The 22,072-nt window shown below is 41.3% G+C and overlaps 1 protein-coding gene across 3 annotated transcripts in view; it reads left to right on the forward strand.

Moving 5' to 3' along the window:
• The first annotated feature begins 5,694 nt into the window (after nt 1-5,694).
• Nucleotides 5,695-22,072, forward strand: part of TEC (tec protein tyrosine kinase) — a 62,864-nt gene continuing 46,486 nt past the window's right edge. The window contains exons 1-2 of one of the 3 annotated variants that reach the window (XM_072124684.1): nt 5,695-5,998; nt 6,222-6,401. Coding sequence is in view for 1 of the 3 variants with exons in the window: in XM_072124671.1 (XP_071980772.1) it covers nt 6,487-6,506 (20 nt within the window). In the remaining 2 variants the exon portion in view is untranslated. The other 2 variants (XM_072124676.1, XM_072124671.1) reach the window with 2 other exon arrangements.

A 22,072-nucleotide genomic window follows, 5' to 3' on the forward strand; every position in this document is an offset into this window, starting at 1 on the left:
GTAAGAAATGCGTATAAGAATTATAAAACAATAACAAAACATAAACAAAGGTCACCCTAGTAATCCAGGCGTAAGAAGCGACTTCCGCAGGGGTAGAATCAATTTCTCATCAACATGTGGGTGCTCCCTGCGCCACAACACCAACTGGACTGGGCTACTGGGTTGACCTTTCTTCATTACTTGTTATTGTTTAGTATTTCTTGTGGGAGCCGACTGGTGGGGACACCTTACCCCTACCAACAATTGTTTGTGTACAATTTTTTTTGTACCTTTAAGTGTTTTTATTGTGGGTTTGGGTTGTTTGTGATTTAAATAATTTGGATAATTAATAGAGATAAGTTGGTTACACTTAGCTGGCTTTTTACGCACCTTTCTTCTCCTTTTTGTATACCATTATATGTGAACTTATACCCTGCATTAGTGTTTGAGACTTAGACATGAGACTTAGGATATGGATGAATGAAATGTGCCAAAATGAAATCTACGACAGGCCATACCATGCGTAGATTTAATTTGGGCACACTTCAATTAGCCGTATCCTCTTAGTAACTCTGTTGTGCACTGGTGCTGATATTATAAGTGGATACATTTAGCTTATTTGGGATATGCATTACATTCCCCATTGTCTATAATTACATAAAATTGGTACATGATTTCCTAAAAGAATAAAAATCACAGCCTTCTCTCTATACATAAACATGAAAGTCTAGAATAATCTCTAGCTAATAGTAACTGGTGTATGTGCAGGGTGTGATCAGGAGAGGCTGGAGTGCCATGGCAATACACATGGATGAGAAGGATTTCCTATGAGTATTGTGATGTTACACAATGCAGGGGAGAAAGTAATCCCGGGAGCTCATTTACTTGTTATCTAATGAGCCAAAGCTGCTATTACCAGTAAATCTCTGGATACATACCTTGCCATGCATTTACACTGATTTGTAAATTGAAGTTTCCATGTGTATGTTGTGCTCAAAAGCAGTCATGAAGGTCAAGTGACTGGAACTAAAATATTGTATCCTAAAATCAAACAAGTACAGGTGGTCCCCTACTTAAGGACACCCTACTTACAGATGACCCCTAGTTACAGACGGACCTCTCTGGCCACTGTGACCTCTCTGGATGCTTTCCTTTAGTCCCAGGATGCAATGATCAGCTGTAAAGTGTCTTGTCACTGGGACAAAAAAAAAATTTGTCTGGAGCTACAATGATAAAATATACAGTTCCGACTTTCATACAAATTCAACTTAAGTACAAATCCAAGGAACCTATCTTGTGGTCATGTAGCTTATCAAGGAAGACCAGAATTATTTCCTTTGAAAACTATTGCTGTAATCAGACCCTGGGCTGTTATCTACGGCACTTTGTCTCTGCCTGTTGGGACGATTGGTCTACCCTCTTTACCTTAACTTACGCCATCGCTTGCGGTGGTTTAGTGGGTCCACTACCGCTGATCCTGACAATAGATATCCATTTTGAGATTTAGCTTTGGTGCCTGATTACCAAATTAGCACTGATCTGAAATATAAATGTTATAAGCAGAAAGATTTTCTATATATTGTCATGTGTGTTCATAATATTGGATCCAGCGCTTTCAGCACATAGATGTGCATCACAGGGATCATTCCTGGTTGTTGGTGCAACTTGCGTTAATGACTTTTGAACTGGGAGAGAAATTGCTCATTTTTTAATGACCAATGTCGATTGCAAATATCCAATATGACAGCTTTCAAGATGGCAACCATTGTCAGGTCATAGCCTAAAAGATAAACCCTCTTACTATTTACATGCTTGGTTATTAGATGTCATATTCCGCTTTGCTTCTGAAATAAAAGGGTGTCCTGGGACTTTTGAATCAACAGGGACAATCTTTTACGCCAAAAACTCTCTAAAATAATAATAATAATTCTTTATTTATATATTGCACGCAGATGACGAAGCGCTAAACAGAGCTTGCCGAATTGAAATGCCTTGCAACATTTATCACAGCTTTTAGATCTTTTTTTTTTTACACTTTTCCGACTAGCCTGACTAAAAGGGAGTGGCCAGATGGAAAATAGTCTGTGCGCCAAAAATAATTAAGACCATCTAAGCGCAGGTTAAATTTAACTTAATAGTCTTAACAGGTTGCATTTGCACGAAGGTATGCGGGACGTATGTACTGCCGCAAGCTTGCAGCCATACATACATCCCACATAGATGGCAATGAGCACACAAAGCGATACGGTGCCACACACGTGTAGACCCGTACCTCTCCGTACACTGGGAAAAGATGGGATATGATTTATCATCACAGTGATAACTCTTGTGCAGGTCGAGTCCATTCATATTCCCTAAGAATGGGATCCCCTGGATCAAAAGACTGGGGGGTCCATTGTACCCCTGTTGAACAATTACGCTCTATTTATTGTCTATGGCACTAACAGAGGGAGGAATAGAGCAGCACAGCACATATGCAATCAGTTGCACTGTTCATTTGGGGTACAACAGACCTCCATTCTTCGATTTGTGGGGGTACCACCACTGGGATCTCCAGCGATCAGCAAGTTATCCCCTTTCCTGTGGATAGTGGGAAACTTGAATTTTTACTATAGGGCAGTGATGGCAAACCTTTTAGAAACCGAGTGCCCAAACTACAACAAATGACCCGCTTATTTATCGCAAAGTGCCAACACAGAAATTTGTCCTTTCTCTGTCACAGTTTTCATTGATAGCAGCACTCCGAGGTCACCAATAAAGCAAAAAATAGTCCCAGGTAGAGCTGTCACTTTAAAATACTTCTGTGCACAGCAAGTCCTGGGCTGTCTGGGACTGCAGGGACTGAAGTCATCTCTGGTGATGGCCTGAGTGCCCACAGAAAGGGCTCTAAGTGCCACCTCTGGCACCAGTGCCATAGGTTATCCATCACTGCTATAGGGGATAGACAAATGACTACATAATATTTATAAATCACATGCTCCCCCTAGTGGTGACAGACTGTTCTAGTGGAATACTGGTGAGAGTCTTGTTCCAGAGCAGTGACTTTTCGGTTCTGTAGAACGGTATATAATTGCGTGCATTGTTTGAGTTTAATGTAAGGTAAATATTGGTAGCAGTTAAAGTAAATGACACTTCACAATGAGTTTATTTTAGTTAAACATCTGGTATAAATCTGTAACGAAAACGTGAGAGGTACGCACAGAGGCGTAACTGCAATGCCAGCAGCCATAGCAGCTGCTATGGGACCCGCAGTGTCAGGAGACCCTGCCATCTAACCAGACACTAAAGAATGGAGTATGTGCCCCATCCTGCGATCCCGTGGCGCGTTGCTCAACATTGATTCAGGGCTTGCCTGGATTCACTAATGTCGTGCGCCCAATATCCACTAGGTGTCGCTGCTGGGCTGAATTCCGCCGGAGTTCCCTTTCTTCGTCTCGGTCTATGTCAGTGCTATTCTTGCGACACAAATTTTTAAATTCTGCATTTTTTCAGAATCCGTCGGTTTTTCCGACGGCCACGCCCCCCGATTTCTGTCGCGTGAAAGCCGGCGCCGATGCAGCACAATCCGATCGCATTTCAGACCGTTAGTAAATGAGCCCCAATATCTATATAACATATATGTGATGTGTATATAATATATATATGTAAGGTGTATATGCTGTATGTGAATATGGTGTATGTTTTATATATGCTGTATGTCTGTACTGTATATGGCACTGTATGTGTGTTTGTATATGTGTAGGAGTGTGTATATATGAGTTAAGTTAGCATTACTGAGCACCTCCATGCTTGGTCTTCACAGAGTGTTACACAGTCTCCCCTTTCCCCTGCTTCATCATCTCTTCCCCCTCCCTCTGCCTGCTTTAATCTCACACATATGGAGGGGGGGAGTGCTTTGCACAGTGTAACCACCTGTAAAGCTATAGCACGGAGGTGCTCAGGTAACGCCCACCATAGCACTTCTGTTTCATTAGCATCATTTGTTGTGGCGAAAATGTTGCAAAAAAGAAAAAAAAAAGTAACAGAAGATATTTGCCTCCAATTGATTGCAGTGTAATTCATGGAGAGCCTTTTATTACAAGTCTGTGCTGTGCCTTAACTATTATTGATAAATGGACAACTATCTATTGCTAATCCCCTCATCAATGGACACTGTCTGTTTTTTTTAGTACACATCCCATTGATAAGAGGAGTCCTAAAGGCAAGCTGTCACTTCATTCACCAAAAGAATTGCTGAACCACATACGGTATGTGGTGTGTGTATACTGTATGTATGTATGATTGTATAGAGTCTGTATATAATGTATGTATATAAGTATATAAATATGTGAATATATGAGTCTATAAATGTGTGTGATTATATAGAGTCTGTATATAATGTATGTATATAAGTATATAAATATGTGAATATATGAGTGTATAAATGTGTGTGATTGTAACTCACATATGTGAGTGTACAAATATATATTTTTATTTTTAAGGGGGCCCCATTCACAAGTCTGCTAGTTACGCCTCTGGTGTTAACCCTTTTTGCTCTCTCCCTGGCTGCAGTATGCTATGAGCGCTATATTCAAACGTCAAGCGAAGAGCTGTATAAACAAACACAGAGGCATGGTGGCTGAGTGAGTAGCACTTCTGCCTTGTAGCACTGGAGTCCTGGGTTCGAATCCCACCCAGGTCAACATCTGCAAAGAGTTTGTATGTTCTCTCTGTGTTTGCATGGGTTTCCTCTGGGTACTCCGGTTTCCTCCCACACTCCAAAACATACTGTTAGGGTGTTTAGATTGTGAGCCCCATTGGGGACAGGGACCGATTTGTCATGCTTTGTGCAGCGCTGCGTAATCTGTGTGCGCTATATAAATAAAGAATTATTATTATTATTACATTGGGATTATACGTGAGATAATGCGGCCTCTATAGACACACACTATACAGGTTGGAATCCATTCTGTATTGGAGGAGTAGCTTGAGTCTTTTTCTTAAAAGGAATTTATTAATGATGTATATTAGACAAATGTTCACCACATCCCAAAACAATATTCAACCTTATGCTTTAAGATTCCACACCAGCGCAAAATCATAGAAAATATGTGTCCGACACTTCGTTCCCTCACGGATCAGCTGACTCCTGCAGTTCCCAGAGTCAGAAACACCACAGATAATGGAGCTGCACATCCCTTTGTGGTTTCTGTGGGGCACATTTACTTTTATATTGGCTTTTAGTGGATTTTTGTCATATGGTACAGGTACAAAGATCCTCCTGAGGTTCCATTTTTAGTGCTTATAGAAAAAAAATAGAAAACTTTACGCAAAACTCACTTCATGCAGATCTCTTACCGCAAATACACCACAAAAATACTTAAAAAAACACTCAGGATGTAGCCGTTTCCTGCTGCCTTTTAACCCCCCCCCACCCCCCCCAAAAAAAAAAAAAAAAAAAAAAAACACAAGGGAAATGCTGCCCTGAAACAACTTTTACCTACAAACCTCTACATCAGTGACATAATTGGGAAAAATTGGAACAGAGGTCAAAGCAGGTAGCAAAATAAATGAAGTGGGTTCAGTCCACATTTATAACAGTTTGATGAACATATAAAAGACTATAATTGTAAAAAAAAAAGAACCTTCAGCATTTCTGAACACGTTAGTAAGTTTTCTTTCCTGCATCCTGTTCACCCTTTGTTGCTCACGCTAGTATAGCCGCTAGGTGGCGCTGCCGCACTGCAGGTGTGTACAGTACAGCGGTGTGTGCACCTGTGTCTCCCCCAGCATATAGCACAGGCCATTACCAGGGGACCTGGTGCCAGCAGGGGGACAGTAGGGACTGAGACTCCCCCATACAGAGGGAGGAAAGAAATGTGCACGTTACACACATTTTCAGTTTCCTAAATGGGCGGGACTGTGGTGTTTCCTCATGAGGAGCCTGAAAGCTCACACTTCCGCAGCTGCGGCACTAGAAGTGGCAGCATTCATTGGCAACGGACCCCAGGTCAGTGACATCTCAGGAGGCCAGGAGCAGGTGGAGTGACATCACAGGAGGCCAGGAGCAGGTGGAGTGACATCACAGGAGGCCAGGAGCAGGTGAAGTGACATCACAGGAGGCCGGGAGCAGGTGAAGTGACATCACAGGAGGCCGGGAGCAGGTGAAGTGACATCACAGGAGGCCGGGAGCAGGTGAAGTGACATCACAGGAGGCCGGGAGCAGGTGAAGTGACATCACAGGAGGCCGGGAGCAGATGGAGTGACATCACAGGAGGCCGGGAGCAGGTGGAGTGACATCACAGGAGGCCGGGAGCAGGTGGAGTGACATCACAGGAGGCCGGGAGCAGGTGGAGTGACATCACAGGAGGCCGGGAGAAGATGGAGTGACATCACAGGAGGCCGGGAGCAGGTGGAGTGACATCACAGGAGCCCCGGGCAAGGTACAGTAGCAGCACCTGTATTATGGATTGCACAGTGCTACTAACTTCAGCTCAGAGCAATGTTCACACTGGAGCATAGAGGGAAATGTCGAGAGCATGGAGCAGGTAGACTTTTATATGTGTTGTACATACTTTCCAGATACTTGTTGCAACATTGTATAATGCTTAGAAGTTATTACAATGTATATAGCAGTATATATCAGTAGTGTGGTGGTAATGTATAGAGTAGTATATGTGAGCAGTGTGGTGGTAATGTATAGAGCAGTAAACAGTATATATCAGTAGTGTGGTGGTAATGTATAGAGCAGTGCTGTGACCTGTAGTACTACCAGTATATATCAGTAGTGTGGTGGTAATGTATAGAGCAGTGCTGTGACCTGTAGTACTACCAGTATATATCAGTAGTGTGGTGGTAATGTATAGAGGAGTGCTGTGACCTGTAGTACTGCCAGTATATATCAGTAGTGTGGTGGTAATGTATAGAGCAGTGCTGTGACCTGTAGTACTACCAGTATATATCAGTAGTGTGGTGGTAATGTATAGAGCAGTGCTGTGACCTGTAGTACTACCAGTATATATCAGTAGTGTGGTGGGAATGTATAGAGCAGTGCTGTGACCTGTAGTACTACCAGTATATATCAGTAGTGTGGTGGGAATGTATAGAGCAGTGCTGTGACCGGTAGTACTACCAGTATATATCAGTAGTGTGGTGGGAATGTATAGAGCAGTGCTGTGACCTATAGTCCTCCCAGTATATATCAGTAGTGTGGTGGGAATGTATAGAGCAGTGCTGTGACCTGTAGTCCTCCCAGTATATATCAGTAGTGTGGTGGTAATGTATAGAGCAGTGCTGTGACCTGTAGTTCTACCAGTATATATCAGTAGTGTGGTGGTAATGTATAGAGGAGTGCTGTGACCTGTAGTACTGCCAGTATATATCAGTAGTGTGGTGGTAATGTATAGAGCAGTGCTGTGACCTGTAGTACTACCAGTATATATCAGTAGTGTGGTGGTAATGTATAGAGCAGTGCTGTGACCTGTAGTACTACCAGTATATATCAGTAGTGTGGTGGTAATGTATAAAGCAGAGCTGTGACCTGTAGTACTACCAGTATATATCAGTAGTGTGGTGGTAATGTATAGAGCAGTGCTGTGACCTGTAGTACTACCAGTATATATCAGTAGTGTGGTGGTAATGTATAGAGCAGTGCTGTGACCTGTAGTACTACCAGTATATATCAGTAGTGTGGTGGTAATGTATAGAGCAGTGCTGTGACCTGTAGTTCTACCAGTATATATCAGTAGTGTGGTGGTAATGTATAGAGGAGTGCTGTGACCTGTAGTACTGCCAGTATATATCAGTAGTGTGGTGGTAATGTATAGAGCAGTGCTGTGACCTGTAGTACTACCAGTATATATCAGTAGTGTGGTGGTAATGTATAGAGCAGTGCTGTGACCTGTAGTACTACCAGTATATATCAGTAGTGTGGTGGTAATGTATAAAGCAGAGCTGTGACCTGTAGTACTACCAGTATATATCAGTAGTGTGGTGGTAATGTATAGAGCAGTGCTGTGACCTGTAGTACTACCAGTATATATCAGTAGTGTGGTGGTAATGTATAGAGCAGTGCTGTGACCTGTAGTACTACCAGTATATATCAGTAGTGTGGTGGTAATGTATAGAGCAGTGCTGTGACCTGTAGTCCTCCCAGTATATATCAGTAGTGTGGTGGTAATGTATAGAGCAGTGCTGTGACCTGTAGTACTACCAGTATATATCAGTAGTGTGGTGGTAATGTATAGAGCAGTGCTGTGACCTGTAGTACTACCAGCATATATCAGTAGTGTGGTGGTAATGTATAGAGCAGTGCTGTGACCTGTAGTACTACCAGCATATATCAGTTGTGTGGTGGTAATGTATAGGGCTGTGCTGTGACCTGTAGTACTACCAGTATATATCAGTAGTGTGGTGGTAATGTATAGAGCAGTGCTGTGACCTGTAGTACTACCAGCATATATCAGTTGTGTGGTGGTAATGTATAGGGCTGTGCTGTGACCTGTAGTACTACCAGTATATATCAGTAGTGTGGTGGTAATGTATAGAGCAGTGCTGTGATCTGTAGTACTACCAGTATATATCAGTAGTGTGGTGGTAATGTATAGGGCTGTGCTGTGACCTGTAGTACTACCAGTATATATCATTAGTGTGGTGGGAATGTATAGAGCAGTGCTGTGACCTGTAGTACTACCAGTATATATCAGTTGTGTGGTGGTAATGTATAGGGCTGTGCTGTGACCTGTAGTACTACCAGTATATATCAGTAGTGTGGTGGGAATGTATAGAGAATCACAGATACCAGACATGAATCACAAAAGCTAATTTGCATATCTGAAAAACGTCTGTAATTACAGTGCCCCACTGGCATCTAATTTTGATATGATGGTGATATGGGGAGGACTTGTAACCCTTTATCAGCAGGCATTGTTAGTCAGGGTGGTCAAAGTCTGGTGACAGGTCCAAAACAAATTAAAGTGTATGAAGTGCATTGTACTGTATAATTATAGTCTTATGGATTAAAAAATAAAATAAACTGCGAAAATGGGGCCATTCTCTGATCAACTCTGTGTGTGAAGAACCTCAGTGACCATGACATAGCTGTAGCTCATAATGGAATGTATTTTGTAAACTTTCAATTGATTAGTAGATAAGGAAATATGTAGCTTTTGTAGTTGACACAATGTTACCATAATATATCATATTTAATTACCGTATATACTCGTGTATAAGCCGAGTTTTTCAGCACAAAAAATGTGCTGAAAAACCTCACTTCGGCTTATACACAAGTCAATTAAAAAAAAAAAAATTTTATACTCACCCTCCGGTGCCCGGATCCACCGGCGGCGGCTCCCGATACCCGGCGGCGGCTCCCGAAGTTCAGCACATTAAATAAATAAACTTAGTTCTCACCTTCCGGCGATACTCACCCCCGATCCACGGCGCCGGCTTCCGATCCTCGTTGGTGGCTTTCGATCCCCGGCTGCGGATGTCTTCTTTCTTCTTTTGCCGGCGGAGTCGCGTCCATGCGATCTCCCCGCCGGCGCTTACTATGATGCAGCGGTGTGACTTCATCAGCGGCGACACCGCTGCATCATAGTGAGCGCCGCCGGGGAGATCGCATGGACGCTCCTCCGCCAGCAAGAGAAGACAGAAGACGCTGCCGGGGATCGAGAGCCACCGCAGAGGATCGGGGGTGAGTATCGCCGAGAATTAAGTTTATTTTTTTTAAATGTGCCCAACATACATGGGGGCAGGCTGTATACATGAGGGGCCAGGCTGTATACATGAGGGGGCAGGCTGTATAAATGAGGGGGCAGGCTGGCAGGCTGTATACATGAGGGGGCAGGCTGTATACATGAGGGGGCAGGCTGTATACATGAGGGGGCAGGCTGTATACATGAGGGGGCAGGCTGTATACATGAGGGGGCAGGCTGTATACATGAGGGGGCAGGCTGTATACATGAGGGGGCAGGCTGTATACATGAGGGGGTAGGCTGTATACATGAGGGGGTAGGCTGTATACATGAGGGGGTAGGCTGTATACATGAGGGGGCAGGCTGTATACATGAGGGGGCAGGCTGTATACATGAGGGGGCAGGCTGTATACATGAGGGGGCAGGCTGTATACATTAGGGGGGCAGGCTGTATACCACTTGGGGCTGGCTGTATACTACACCCTCGGCTTATACTCGAGTCAATAGGTTTTCCCAGTTTTTGGTGGTAAAATTAGGGGTCTCGGCTTATACTCGGGTTGGCTTATACTCGAGTATATACGATATATGTTACATACTCCTTATATGTTATGTTGCAATGTACATATAAACTGTGGCAGACTGATTTTTATCCTCTCCGTGTGGATTAAATCTGATAATAATTTATCCATGTTCTTTCTATATAAGTTATTTTTTGCAAAATTTGGAGTCTGTGCGAGTTGATATTATTTCCATTATTGCTGTTACTGAAGCATCTATTCTGCTGTCACTTAACCCTCTTAGTAGATAAGATTTTCATATTATTACATTTTTTGCTGTTAAAAAAAGAATAAAGATGTATTACATTTCAAGTTTTAAGGGGTCATTTTAAGTAGGTTTGGTATCAGAAATAAGTGAACAACCCTATACTTAGCTTTTGGAGGCCTCCATGGCTCCAGCAGTGGCTTTCATCTCTTGTCCTTCTTGTATTGCTTTCCTTGCATTTGTGACCGCTCAGCCAATCAATGGCTCAGTCTGAATGAAAGGAACACGACCGCTTTGGATAGGAAAGCATCAGCTGCCATTTGTGCAGTGTACATTCAGAGATCGCATTAACGCCTCACCATGCGTCATCGACACATGATGAGGCACCATTACCCCTAAAATAATTTCCAAAGGTACGCTTGGCAATTATTCCCTGTAGCGCGCAGCAGGACACATGATACAGTGATCCATGTAAACGGTGCGCCAGAGATAGCCAAAGCAAGAGTGCAGGTCCAGGGGAGACATATGGCCTGCGGGGCTCCCTGCTCATTCTGTAGGCCTGTGCAGCAGCCACCAGTGTTTGGTATGAGTGTGCGCGCTGCTGGTCGGTGGCATCCCCCACTAGGGGGAGGGGGGGAAGGCACTAGCGACAGGGTCAGTCATAGTCTGTTCATTGAACTTTATGAGGAGACGAAGAAAAGGCTTGTGTACCCCGTGTTTACTGCATTATGTAATAATTATACTGCCACAATTTACTATGTCAGCACAGAGGATAGTGACTGAGATGATTTTTTTGCATAAATAGCGTCTATTAACATTATAGACGGCTATGAGTTATATATATCTATTACCGAAATTTTCATACTCCTCCTCGGCTAAAAATACTCCCCAAAAATAGTAAGTGGAGTATTATTACCCTTCTGGAGAAATGTTAGTGCGACCTCTGTGTACATTTGTCAGCATGTCCTGACATAAGGAGACGGAGAGCTGCCAAGGAAGACTTAGTAGCAGTTGAGTGTCTATGTTTATTTTTTTAAAGCAAGAACTTCCCCTTTGAGGTTTCACAATTCTTGAAAACTGACTTAATTCCCCTGATTTCCCCTGACCTCTGCGCCAAATCTAAGGCTGTACGTCATGTACCAAAGAGCCTCATGCAGAAACTCTGGGACCACTTTATAGGGGCCTGTCTTTTGTTTCCTCCTTTGATGAGCCTTGTTCTTGGATTTAGTAACAGTTTTGTCATGGGAGATGGTAACATACAAGTGTCACACTGCTGAGGCATTTTCTTTTTTTCCTACTTCCTCCTTAAAGAGATTATGTCACCAGATTTTACCCCTTTAAACTCGTAACATCCTCAGGTAGGATAGGAAATATCCTTTCAAGAATTCCCTCTTTTATGTGAAATCTCACCTGATTATCTATAAAAAAAAAACTCCTCCAAAGACAAATTCAAATGAGCTGAAGAGAGCAGATATTAAGTCATGATGTGACACTAAATTGGGAGCATCACTTCAGATTCCCTTATCTTGGCTTCTTAAGTACCTAGAACTGTACTGGATAAAGATATATCATCTTGCTAATTGCATCAGGCTTGTGGTTCTCTAAGCTACAGAACTGGATATACAGACAGTTAACCCTTTAACAACCCAAGACGAAATAGCATGTATCACAGCAAAGACAAAGACTTACCGGTAACACCCGCGATCGGTGCTAGCACCGATCGAAAGTGTTAACCTGCACATCGCCGCGGCCGGCCGCTTCAAAAAGATCTTGTTGAAGATCGTCTCTCCCCGTGACATCATCGGGGGAACGGCGATCGGTTTTCATGACAGCCTCGGGTCTTCCGAAGGTCCAAGGCTGTCTAGATTTAACCCATTCATTACTATGTGCTAATTGCACATTGTAATGTATGAGAAGGAAAATCCCCATATACTACAGTAGTATGGCAGTATATGGTAGGATCTATCAGACAACCAAAGGGTCTGAAAAACAGCAAAAGTAAACCAAAAAAAGTAAAAAAAAAAAATAAAAATAAAAAAATAATAAACAAATCACCCCCCTTTCCCTAGAACTGTTATAAATATAAATAAACAGTAAAAGTCATATACACATTAGGTATCGCCGCATTCGAAAATGCCTGATCTATCAAAATATAATAACGGTTTTCACTGTGTCTAACCCCGTAACGGGAAATAGCAAGAATAAAGTGATGAAAAGTTTGTACAATCCTAAAAAGGGCAGCATTGAAAACGTCATCAAAATTCTAACAAAATGACACCACACACAGCTCCGTACACTGAAGTATGAAAAAGTTATAAGCGCCATATTATGGCAAAATAAAAAAAAAAACAGTATAAAATGTATACAAATTTGGTATCCTCGTGTTCGTACTGAGCCAAAGAATAAAAGTAGACATGTCATTTGGAGGCGCACAGTGAAAGCTGAAAAATCCAAGCCCACAAGAGAATTTGGAACTAACCCAAAGAAGATGTGTAATATGGACTGAACAGTAAACTACATTTTTTTTCTCAATTCCACCATATTTCTTTTTTTTTTTTTGCAGCTTCCCAGGACATTGTGTTGCACATTAAATGGTGCATACTCCTTTTGGAAAAAGGGAGCAATAAAGGGAAATGCAACGGAAAAGGACTGTCCATCCCCATTATCATGCGTATAGCCATGACGTTTGTGAGAAATATGGAAGACCCATTGAGATATATCTTTTCTATTTCACAGTGATCTGTTATTTTAGAGAAAATGTAATTATCTTTATGCAAATTAGCTTTGTAGATCACCAGGGGCGGGGCTACACCTGCTGTTTCACAGTATTTCTTATTGTATTTACCTTCTTTCTGTAAGGGTGCTGCCATAAGGGGCATAAGTGTTCAAACCAGCCAAACGCATGGTAAACATACAAAACACATGCGTTTAAAAACGGTCCAAGAACGCACTGTGTGACAGCACCCTAAGGGTGATGCCACACATGGCGTTTTACCCGTTTTTGGTCCATTTTTAAGCAGTCCGTTAAAAAACGCATGCGTTTTTGGACGGACTGCTTCCAAACGGCCCAAAAAACGGGTTCAAAACGCCATGTGTGGCATCACCCTTAGGGATGTCAGTCCTTCTGTAAGGGGGGGGGGGGGGGGGGTGCTGGTTGCTTCTCAGCAGTAAGAAGTGTAAAACCTGCGCCAGCCTGCATGACCCCACCACTGGTTCACCGAGATGGCAGTTTATATAAAGATTAAAAAAAAACATTTTTTCTCTAAAATGACAGATTGTTGAGAAACAGGAAATGTATTTGTGGAAAGCTTATAAAGTGTCTGACATAATGCTGGTTTCACTTGGGATGGACTTGGTGATAAACTCCCCTTTAGAGTAGTGTAATCCTGTTTCATGGCAATGGTTTGTCATTCTGCAGTCATAGATTTTTGCCCCACCAGTGCAATTCATTATGTGTCACTTACAATTTAATTGGATCTTCTTTTCGAGTATTCATTTGCAAGTTCTCACATGTTCGTTTACCTGTTTTTCCAGTAGGAAATCAAATCTGTGGCTTCACACAAACTTTTAATGGAACATGTTTTTAGAGTAAATGAGCAATTTTCAAGAGATTTTTATATTACTGCTCTAGTGTTGCAGTTGCTGCTGGTATTTCTGTTGTTCTAATACAGTTAACGGAACAGAACTGTGAAGATATCTGAGACACTGGACTTGTTTCTTCACACATAATAAAGGTGCACACAAGGCATTGAGCAGAATTGTCTATCAGAGCTGTCAGCAAGTAATACATTATGTGAGAAAAATTTGCCATTCTGGAGTTGGAGTGTGTGTATGTACCTAGTGAGTTAAAGGACCTCTCTGTTCCCTATTTTTCCCTTATCCCAGTATGTGATTCTGCAGAGCTTTCTCTGTCTCTCTGCACCTCAAGCTGTGTCATAGACTCCTCTGCAGCAACCATCCCCTTCAGCCTCTGCTCTCCTTACACTTTCTACACAATATGGCACTGTTACCCCTTAGTCCTCACACATCATAGTCTACACTTCATGTAGCAGTTTCACTACTGGTTTGTACTACTTATTCCATGCTCCTCTATGTGATGACGGCTGCCAGACTAGTCACTAAAGTCACTTTCCTGTATGTACACTATTCAAAGCTCAATGGATTTGCATGTAGGAATTAGATGTAGATTAATTAACATGGAAGGTCTCTTTTAACGCTCTCAAAAACCTTTTGGCTCTTTAGCATAATCTTAAAAGTTGATTTCAGAAGGTAGGAGACCATGGATAATGAATATAAGAAGATAGCTACAGTTAAGATACCTGGATCTATGAGTGCCCCTGGCTTATCATGATGGATTTTGATGGTAGATTTCTTTTAATGAGAGAACTAAAAGCATCAAGGGAACAGTGGGCAATCTAAATTATACTCCCCTTCAGGGCGAAGACAGGAAGGTTAGACTCTCCACACTTCAATTTGGTAAAAATCATTATGAAATCGAAGTTACACTTTAAGAAGTTTATGTTTTGTAAGTAAAGTTGTAATATAAAAAAACATACACTAACTAGCTAATGTGGGAACAGTGCTGAGAAATTTTAGTTTTCTTATCAAAGTGATTGATCATTTAATTACCAGGAACCTTGCAATCTCCTAGGGGGGCAGGGGTGGAGATGAAAAAGAATGCATACTCGTCCAGCTCCTGTGTTGCTCTAGTACAGGTTTTATGCACTGTGTCTGGATAGAAGTTTCAGGAGGTCTTGGGACCCACATCAGCCAATGGATTTCTTCTTCACCACTTCTGTTTACCTTTAGCTAAAGCAGGTACCGTTGCCCCCCCCCCGAATGCCAATTACTTAATCTATGTCAAATACAGAGTCAAAATTTGCCTTTGGACTTTCTGACACACATTTTCACTTGGGGTAACTATTTTGCAAGTGTCCTTTTTCTAAAGGAGACAAAGACTCCTCATTTTGATGGATTTTCTGTTTGAGCCAACTTCTGAAAGTATCACCACCTCCAGATAATCTTAAACCTCCAACTTATTAGAGGTTTATTAAGACACCCTATTTAATGTCAGAAGATACAAGCAGTCCCTGGGTTACGTACAAGATAGGTTCTTTAGGTTTGTTCTTAAGTTGAATTTGTGTATAAGTCCAAACAGGTATACTTTGTTAAGTATCTGAAAAAAAAAATTGGGCTGTCAAAGATTTAAGATAAATTTTAATTGCAGACACTTTACAGCTTTTACTCTTACAGATTATCATTGCTGCCTGGGGCTAATGAAGTCGGGTGTTATTAAAGAAAAATTACCATTTTTGATTTCATGCATTATAAACCAAACCTACCTTGAAATTGCTGTAGCTACAGTGATGCAGAAACATATCTTGTTTAATCCCTGAGCTGAGTAGTTTTGCATAAAAAACAATTATAAAATTATGATATTGAAGCTCTGTCGCTTCTGTGCCTGGCCCAGTGCTTTTCCTCTTACATTAGTTATGCACTGCACTAGAGAATGATGTAATCACTTTGTTTTGCCTGACAGGCAGAAGTAATCAATCGCTGCACCAGCTGCTGTGTATGAGTGATCCAGATCAGGTTGATTACTCCTGTCTGAACAGTTCAGGAAGCTCCATGTGTAATGTGTTTATGTGTGGCAGCTAGCAGCACCCTGCCTTCCCAAGGTCCTGAATGTTATAATTGTTATTTTCTGCAAAACCACTCAGCTCAGTGATTAAACAAGATATGTTTCTGCATCAGTGTAGCTACAGCATTCTCAAGGTATGTTTGGTTCATAATGCATCAAATCAAGTGGTAGATTTCCTTTAAGTTGGAGACTGCCTGTACATGGCTATGTTTTTTATATCTAAAGATCTATACATACACACACACACTATTTCTGTATAGATGTAAAATGCAGATGTTAGATAGCAAATCTATGTAGACAAGGAAGCGCCTACATATTACGATATTTCATCAATTAAACTGACACTGCTAACAGGAAGTACGCTTAGTATTTATAACGCAAGCTACCATGGCCTTTGCTGCAACTTCCTCAGTGAGAAGTCACTGATGAGGAATCTGAAGAGTCCGGGTTTATGCATTTGATGTTTTATATGACTCCCTGAAGAAAACTCAATGATCACTTTCCAAGTCATCCACAAGCGAAACCAATGCTGTGTTGGGAAACTATATACGTATTTTAGATATACTTTTCCATCTTTCATCTTCGAGACAATTATCCTTGAAAAATTATGCAAATTAACATTTCGAAGCACCACTGTGCACAGCCATGACCCCGGTACACTGAGAGGCTGCTTATTTTAAAAGTGGAATTTTCTCTAAAATAACAGCTCTGTAAAGTTAGTAATGCAGGTTTTACTTGTGGGGTAATCTTGGAGCTATACACTCCCTTTAAGTAAATGAACTCTTTTGACAACAAAAATAATTGTTGGACTTTTGGGTGACACAGAACAACATGGATTGTGGTAATGATTGATTGTTAGGTAACCAATAGCTTGTGAAATGATCATCCCCTAAAGGTTGTATTTGCTAGCACGCAATGCAAGTCATGCACAGTGTTCAATGTACTGAAGCAGATTTACAGCTGCATTTTCCTCATGACATACATTCATTTACTTACTTAAAGGAAATTTATCAAGTATGATAAACAACACTTACGGGAGCAGTACGGTGCAGCACCGTACTGTTCCATAGCCGGGAGAAAGATAGGCCATGGCCTATCTTTCCCCAGAATACTGCGCCGTGCACCATGTATCACTATGGAGAGGGGCAGGGGTGAGCAGCGCTCTCTCCCGCCGTTGATGTGTGCCTGCCATACTATGGTAGAACGGACCCACATCGTGTGAATGTAGCCTAACTCTGTTACAACCATAGATTTTTGGACTCCTATACGTAGTCGAGATTCAGTTTAAAGACACTGGTGCAATCACACAATTATTATTCAGTGAGTACATTTTTATAAAAAAAAAAAGGTGCAATAATTGGCTTTGATGGTAAAAATGTGCCCCAAGCAGAAAATTATATGTTTTACACCTTTGAAGCATAAAATATAATTATGCATAGCCTTCATACATATCTCATAGACTTCTATCCACATGAATATATCTTTGGAAAATTATAAAACTGAAATCGCCCAAAATCAGTTTTTTTTTTTATTAAAAAATGTTTTAATTGGTCATAAGGATCTGTGGGTGGTTTAGTGTCCAGAATCGCCCTGACAGGTTCCCTTTAAATAATTTGGGTAAACCAGAGTTATGCCATAAGGGGGTTTCAGCCGTTTTAGCCTGGTTCCAAACTGCTTTTGCCAATTTATGAGGAGCTGAGGAGCTGAGGAGGTTGGAAGTGGGCTGAACTTTTGACTTTTGCTTTTAAAGGGACGCCACCAAAATAAAAAAAAAACCTCAAACAACACACTGTTAATAAGTAATCCCAATAAACTGCAAAATAATAACAAAGTCATCATTTTAAAAGATCCTTGTATGAGATCAAATTTACTGGAAACTGTCTCCATTGCTTGACATTTCCGCATGCTTATTGTGATATGTCTTCCATTTTCCTTGTTTTTTACACTGATAGCTCAGCTCTCCTCTATATTCTTCCCTCTGCCCTATGGCTAGTTAATCAGTAAGCGATTGAGGAAGATAGAGAAGTGCCAGGCTGTCTGAGATCAGTGCTAGACAGTCATTGTAAAAGACAGATACTTTACATGAGCTTTGCTTAATGGGGGAAACACAGGGCAGGGAGAGGAGAGGCAGAACAAAAATCTTGCATGTACTTGCAGTCTGTGATTAAGAATTTTCCTTCGCAACACTCAGTTAGGGCATTGCTAAGGCAAAGTTTTGTTTTTTTTTTAATAAAAAACAAATTCACTTTGTACGTAACAAAACACATAAAATCTCTTTCCGTTAAATAACACTAACATATTATTGCTGAATACGGAGTCAGAAATTATTTCACTTACAGTGGGTAAGTGGATTAAATTTTCACTCTTTGTTTTATGACAGCCAATTGGTATGATCAAAAAAGTTTTTTTTGCTCATTAATGTACACTCTGCACCCAATCTTGACAGAAGAAAACCAGAAATGTAGATATTTTTGATAATTTCTTGAACAAGAAACACTGAAATATCACATGGAAATAAGAAATACGTATTCAGACACTTTCCTGTGACACTCATATTTAACTCACATGCTGTCCATCTCCTTCTGATCCTCAATGGACACATGGCCATAAGTATTCAGCCCCTTTGCTCAGTATTGAGTAGAAGCACCTTTGGGCTAGTACAGCCAGGAGTCTTCTTGGGAATGAGACAGCAAGTTTTTTACACCTGGATTTGGGGATCCTCTGCCATGTTTTCTTGCAGATCCTCTGCAGTTCCCTCAGGTTGGATGGTGAATAGTGGTGGAAGCCATTTTGAAGTCTCTCCATCGATGCTGAATTGGGTTTAGGTCCGGGCTTTGGCTGGACCAGTCAGGAATGGTCACAGAGATGTCCTGAAGCCACTGTTTTGTTATTTTAGCTGTGTGCTTAGGGTCATTGTCTAGTTTGAAGGCGAACCCTCTGCCCAGCCTGAGGTCCAGAGCACTCGGGAACAGCTTTTCATCCAGGATATCTCCGTACTTGGCCACATTAATCTTTCCTTCAATTGCAACCAGTGGTCCTGTCCCTGCACTGAAAAACACCCCCATAGCATGATCCTGTCACCACCATGTGTCACTGCTGGGATTGTATTTGGCCGGTGATGGGCGACGCCTGGTTTAGAATTCATACCAAAAAGTTGAAACTTTGTCTCATCAGACCAGAGAATCTTATTTCTCATGTATGGGTGTCTTTCATGTGTTTTTTTGCAAACTTTATGGAGGTTTTCATATGTCTTGCACTGAGGAAAGGCTTCCATCGACATACTCATAAAGCCCCGCCTGCATAGGTATATGCCTCTCCCATCATTTTTCATTAGACCATAAAACTCTTACCTAATGGTCTTATGTAAGTTGAGACAAAACTTGTGAATTGTGATGTTCACTTAACCCTTACACCCATACATCATCATGGATACTTGTTCCTTATAATATTTTATCAGGATTAATAAGAATAATGTCCTTACCCTTACTGATGAGGAACAAGTATGCAAACACAATTTTATTGGTTTAAAGTGAAACGGTCACCAGGAATGGGATTTTTAGCTGGTGACATAGCCTATGCTATGTTACTTTTAAAAATGCCTGTGCCAGCATTCTGAATTATTTCAGTATTTTCTAAAACTTAATTTCACATTACCGGGGTCAATGCCAGCAATTTGTCGTGAGTTTGTGGTGATGGGTCATTTGCGAACGCGTCGGCTCTAAGAGCCATCTCTTTATTGCGAGCAACGGGAGTCGGCTCTTATTAGAGAGCCGGTGACTCACTGAGTCCTGCCTCTTGCTTATGGGCCATTCCCATTAATGTCGGGTTAAAAGTGTAGTGAGGATGGGTAGCTGGCTGCCTGAAAGCAACTCCCCATGTAATCACAAGGGGGGCCATTCAGGAGTCAGAAGAGCCGTCTCTTTTTAGTGAGCGGAGTCTAACGTTCCTGATTACTATGAAGAGCTGGACTTCCCATCTGTAACCTGTGCGCCTATTTTTTAGTTGCCTTTCCTCCACGCTCATCCGACTCCCTCCTGTCATATGCAGGGCCGGAGAGGGATGGTGTGGAGTAGAGGAAGAATGCATGAGGAGACTGAGATACAGGCTGCAGCTAAATGATGGAGATGGTAAATGGTTGTCTTTGTCTGATTATATTGAGCTCTTCCGTATACAACCACATTGGCTTAGTTTATCAGAAGACAATGTAATGCTGCTGCACAATTTTTCTGTTGTGAACAACATTGTGGAAAGGTGGTTTTCTAAGTCAGGGTGATGCTAATTGGAAGGTCTGCCATTTGTATCAGTAAAAAATGTTGTTGTTCTGTTCCTATAATGGAGTAGAACAATGAACCCTCACACCTCCTATCAGCAACATCACTAACATTTTATCAGGCATAATATCTGTTCAGCACAGTCAGTTCCTTATTCAGAACAGCAAGGGGGCTATTTATCAAGAATTTAACTTCCTCCACCATTCTTGATCCATAGTGAAGAAATGCCTAGGTATGAGCTGCTTTGCCATTGGTTTGCAAATTCATCAATTACTTCAGAAATTCAGACAAAATTGGAGAGATTTATCACTGCATCAAGAGGCCTAAGCCCGTGAGGGGTGGCCACAATCCCGGCGTATGATAAGTCTCTCCAAATGTCTTTATACTGGGGCTCTGGACGGGAAGCACATTATTCTTTATCGGAGATGTTCCCCTCCTTCATTGCATTAAAGGGAACCTGTCAAAACACAACCCCCCTAGCCCACAAACAGTACCTTCTTTTGTAATATGTACGTCCCCTGGAGGTTTTTTTAGTACATTTTTAAAGCGGCATGAATGAAAAATAATCTTTAAAGGGACCATGTCAGTTTGATTTGGGATTTTTTATGTGGGCACAAAAAAGTTTTACAATTGTTATATTTTAATACTGAAGAGCTATCCTCAGGAAAAAGTTATTAGCAACAGTTCAGTTGGGATTCAACATGTAGACCCAGCTTCCGGTGGTAGCGTCTCTCTGGTGAGGGCTCCTTACACTCCCCATACTTGAGGCAACGGGTCCATTGGTTGCATGGTCTGCTTGAAGTGAATGTGATGTGCAATACCAAGCTCAACCAATATACATTGTATGGCACTGTGCTTGGTGAGAATCCCAAACATCAGCCACAGATTCCAAAAAGTTTTATGAGTGCAGTTTTATACAAGTTTTACCATGAATACAGATGCCCGCATTCAGGTATAAGAATGCATTTACCAAACAAACCTTCACCTCCATCATCAGATTGAAAGAAACAAGAAAATCTTCTTTCCTTTTACATATGCTGCACACATATATATCCACATTTACAGTAAATAGATCAGAAAAACCAGTTTGGCCAACTAATTCTTAGCATTTTGCTAAACTCGGATATCACATTACATTGAGTTTAACCGGGGTAATTAGCTCCCTCAGTATCAGACAAAATTTACAGTTTTTGCATGTGTTCTTTAAAAATTTTTGGTCCAGCAGATTTGGAATTTTTCATCAAAAGTATTTGAATTCTATGTTGGGGACTACAGCCATATACAGAAAGCACACATCCAAGCCATTGTGTTTTTTTAAATGGGTTGTCCTTATTTCCTGTAATAAATTATGTTGTGTGTTTGATGAAAAATTCTTCAATTTTCCCATATACTTTCTGTATCAATTCCTCACAGTTTTCTAGATCTCTGCTTGTTGTCATTCTATAGAGAGCTTCAATGTTTACTCCCAGTGAACAGAAATGTGTTCATATTTACATAGGTGCACGGCTCGTTATATAACACAGCTCTAATTACTCTCTGTGATACTAAATGAGCTGTGCACCTGTGTGACCATAGACTGATTTGTGTCCATTGGAAGTAAAAATAGAATCTTACTATAGAATGACAGCAAGCAGAGATCTAGAAAACTAAGGGAAAATATACAGAAAGTATATTGGAAAATTGTTGAACTTTTTGCTTCATACAAAGGATAATAACATTTACTTTCTGAAATAGGAAAACCCCTT

The sequence above is a fragment of the Engystomops pustulosus genome, chromosome 1 (assembly GCF_040894005.1).
Source record: "Engystomops pustulosus chromosome 1, aEngPut4.maternal, whole genome shotgun sequence".
NCBI lineage: Eukaryota > Metazoa > Chordata > Amphibia > Anura > Leptodactylidae > Engystomops > Engystomops pustulosus.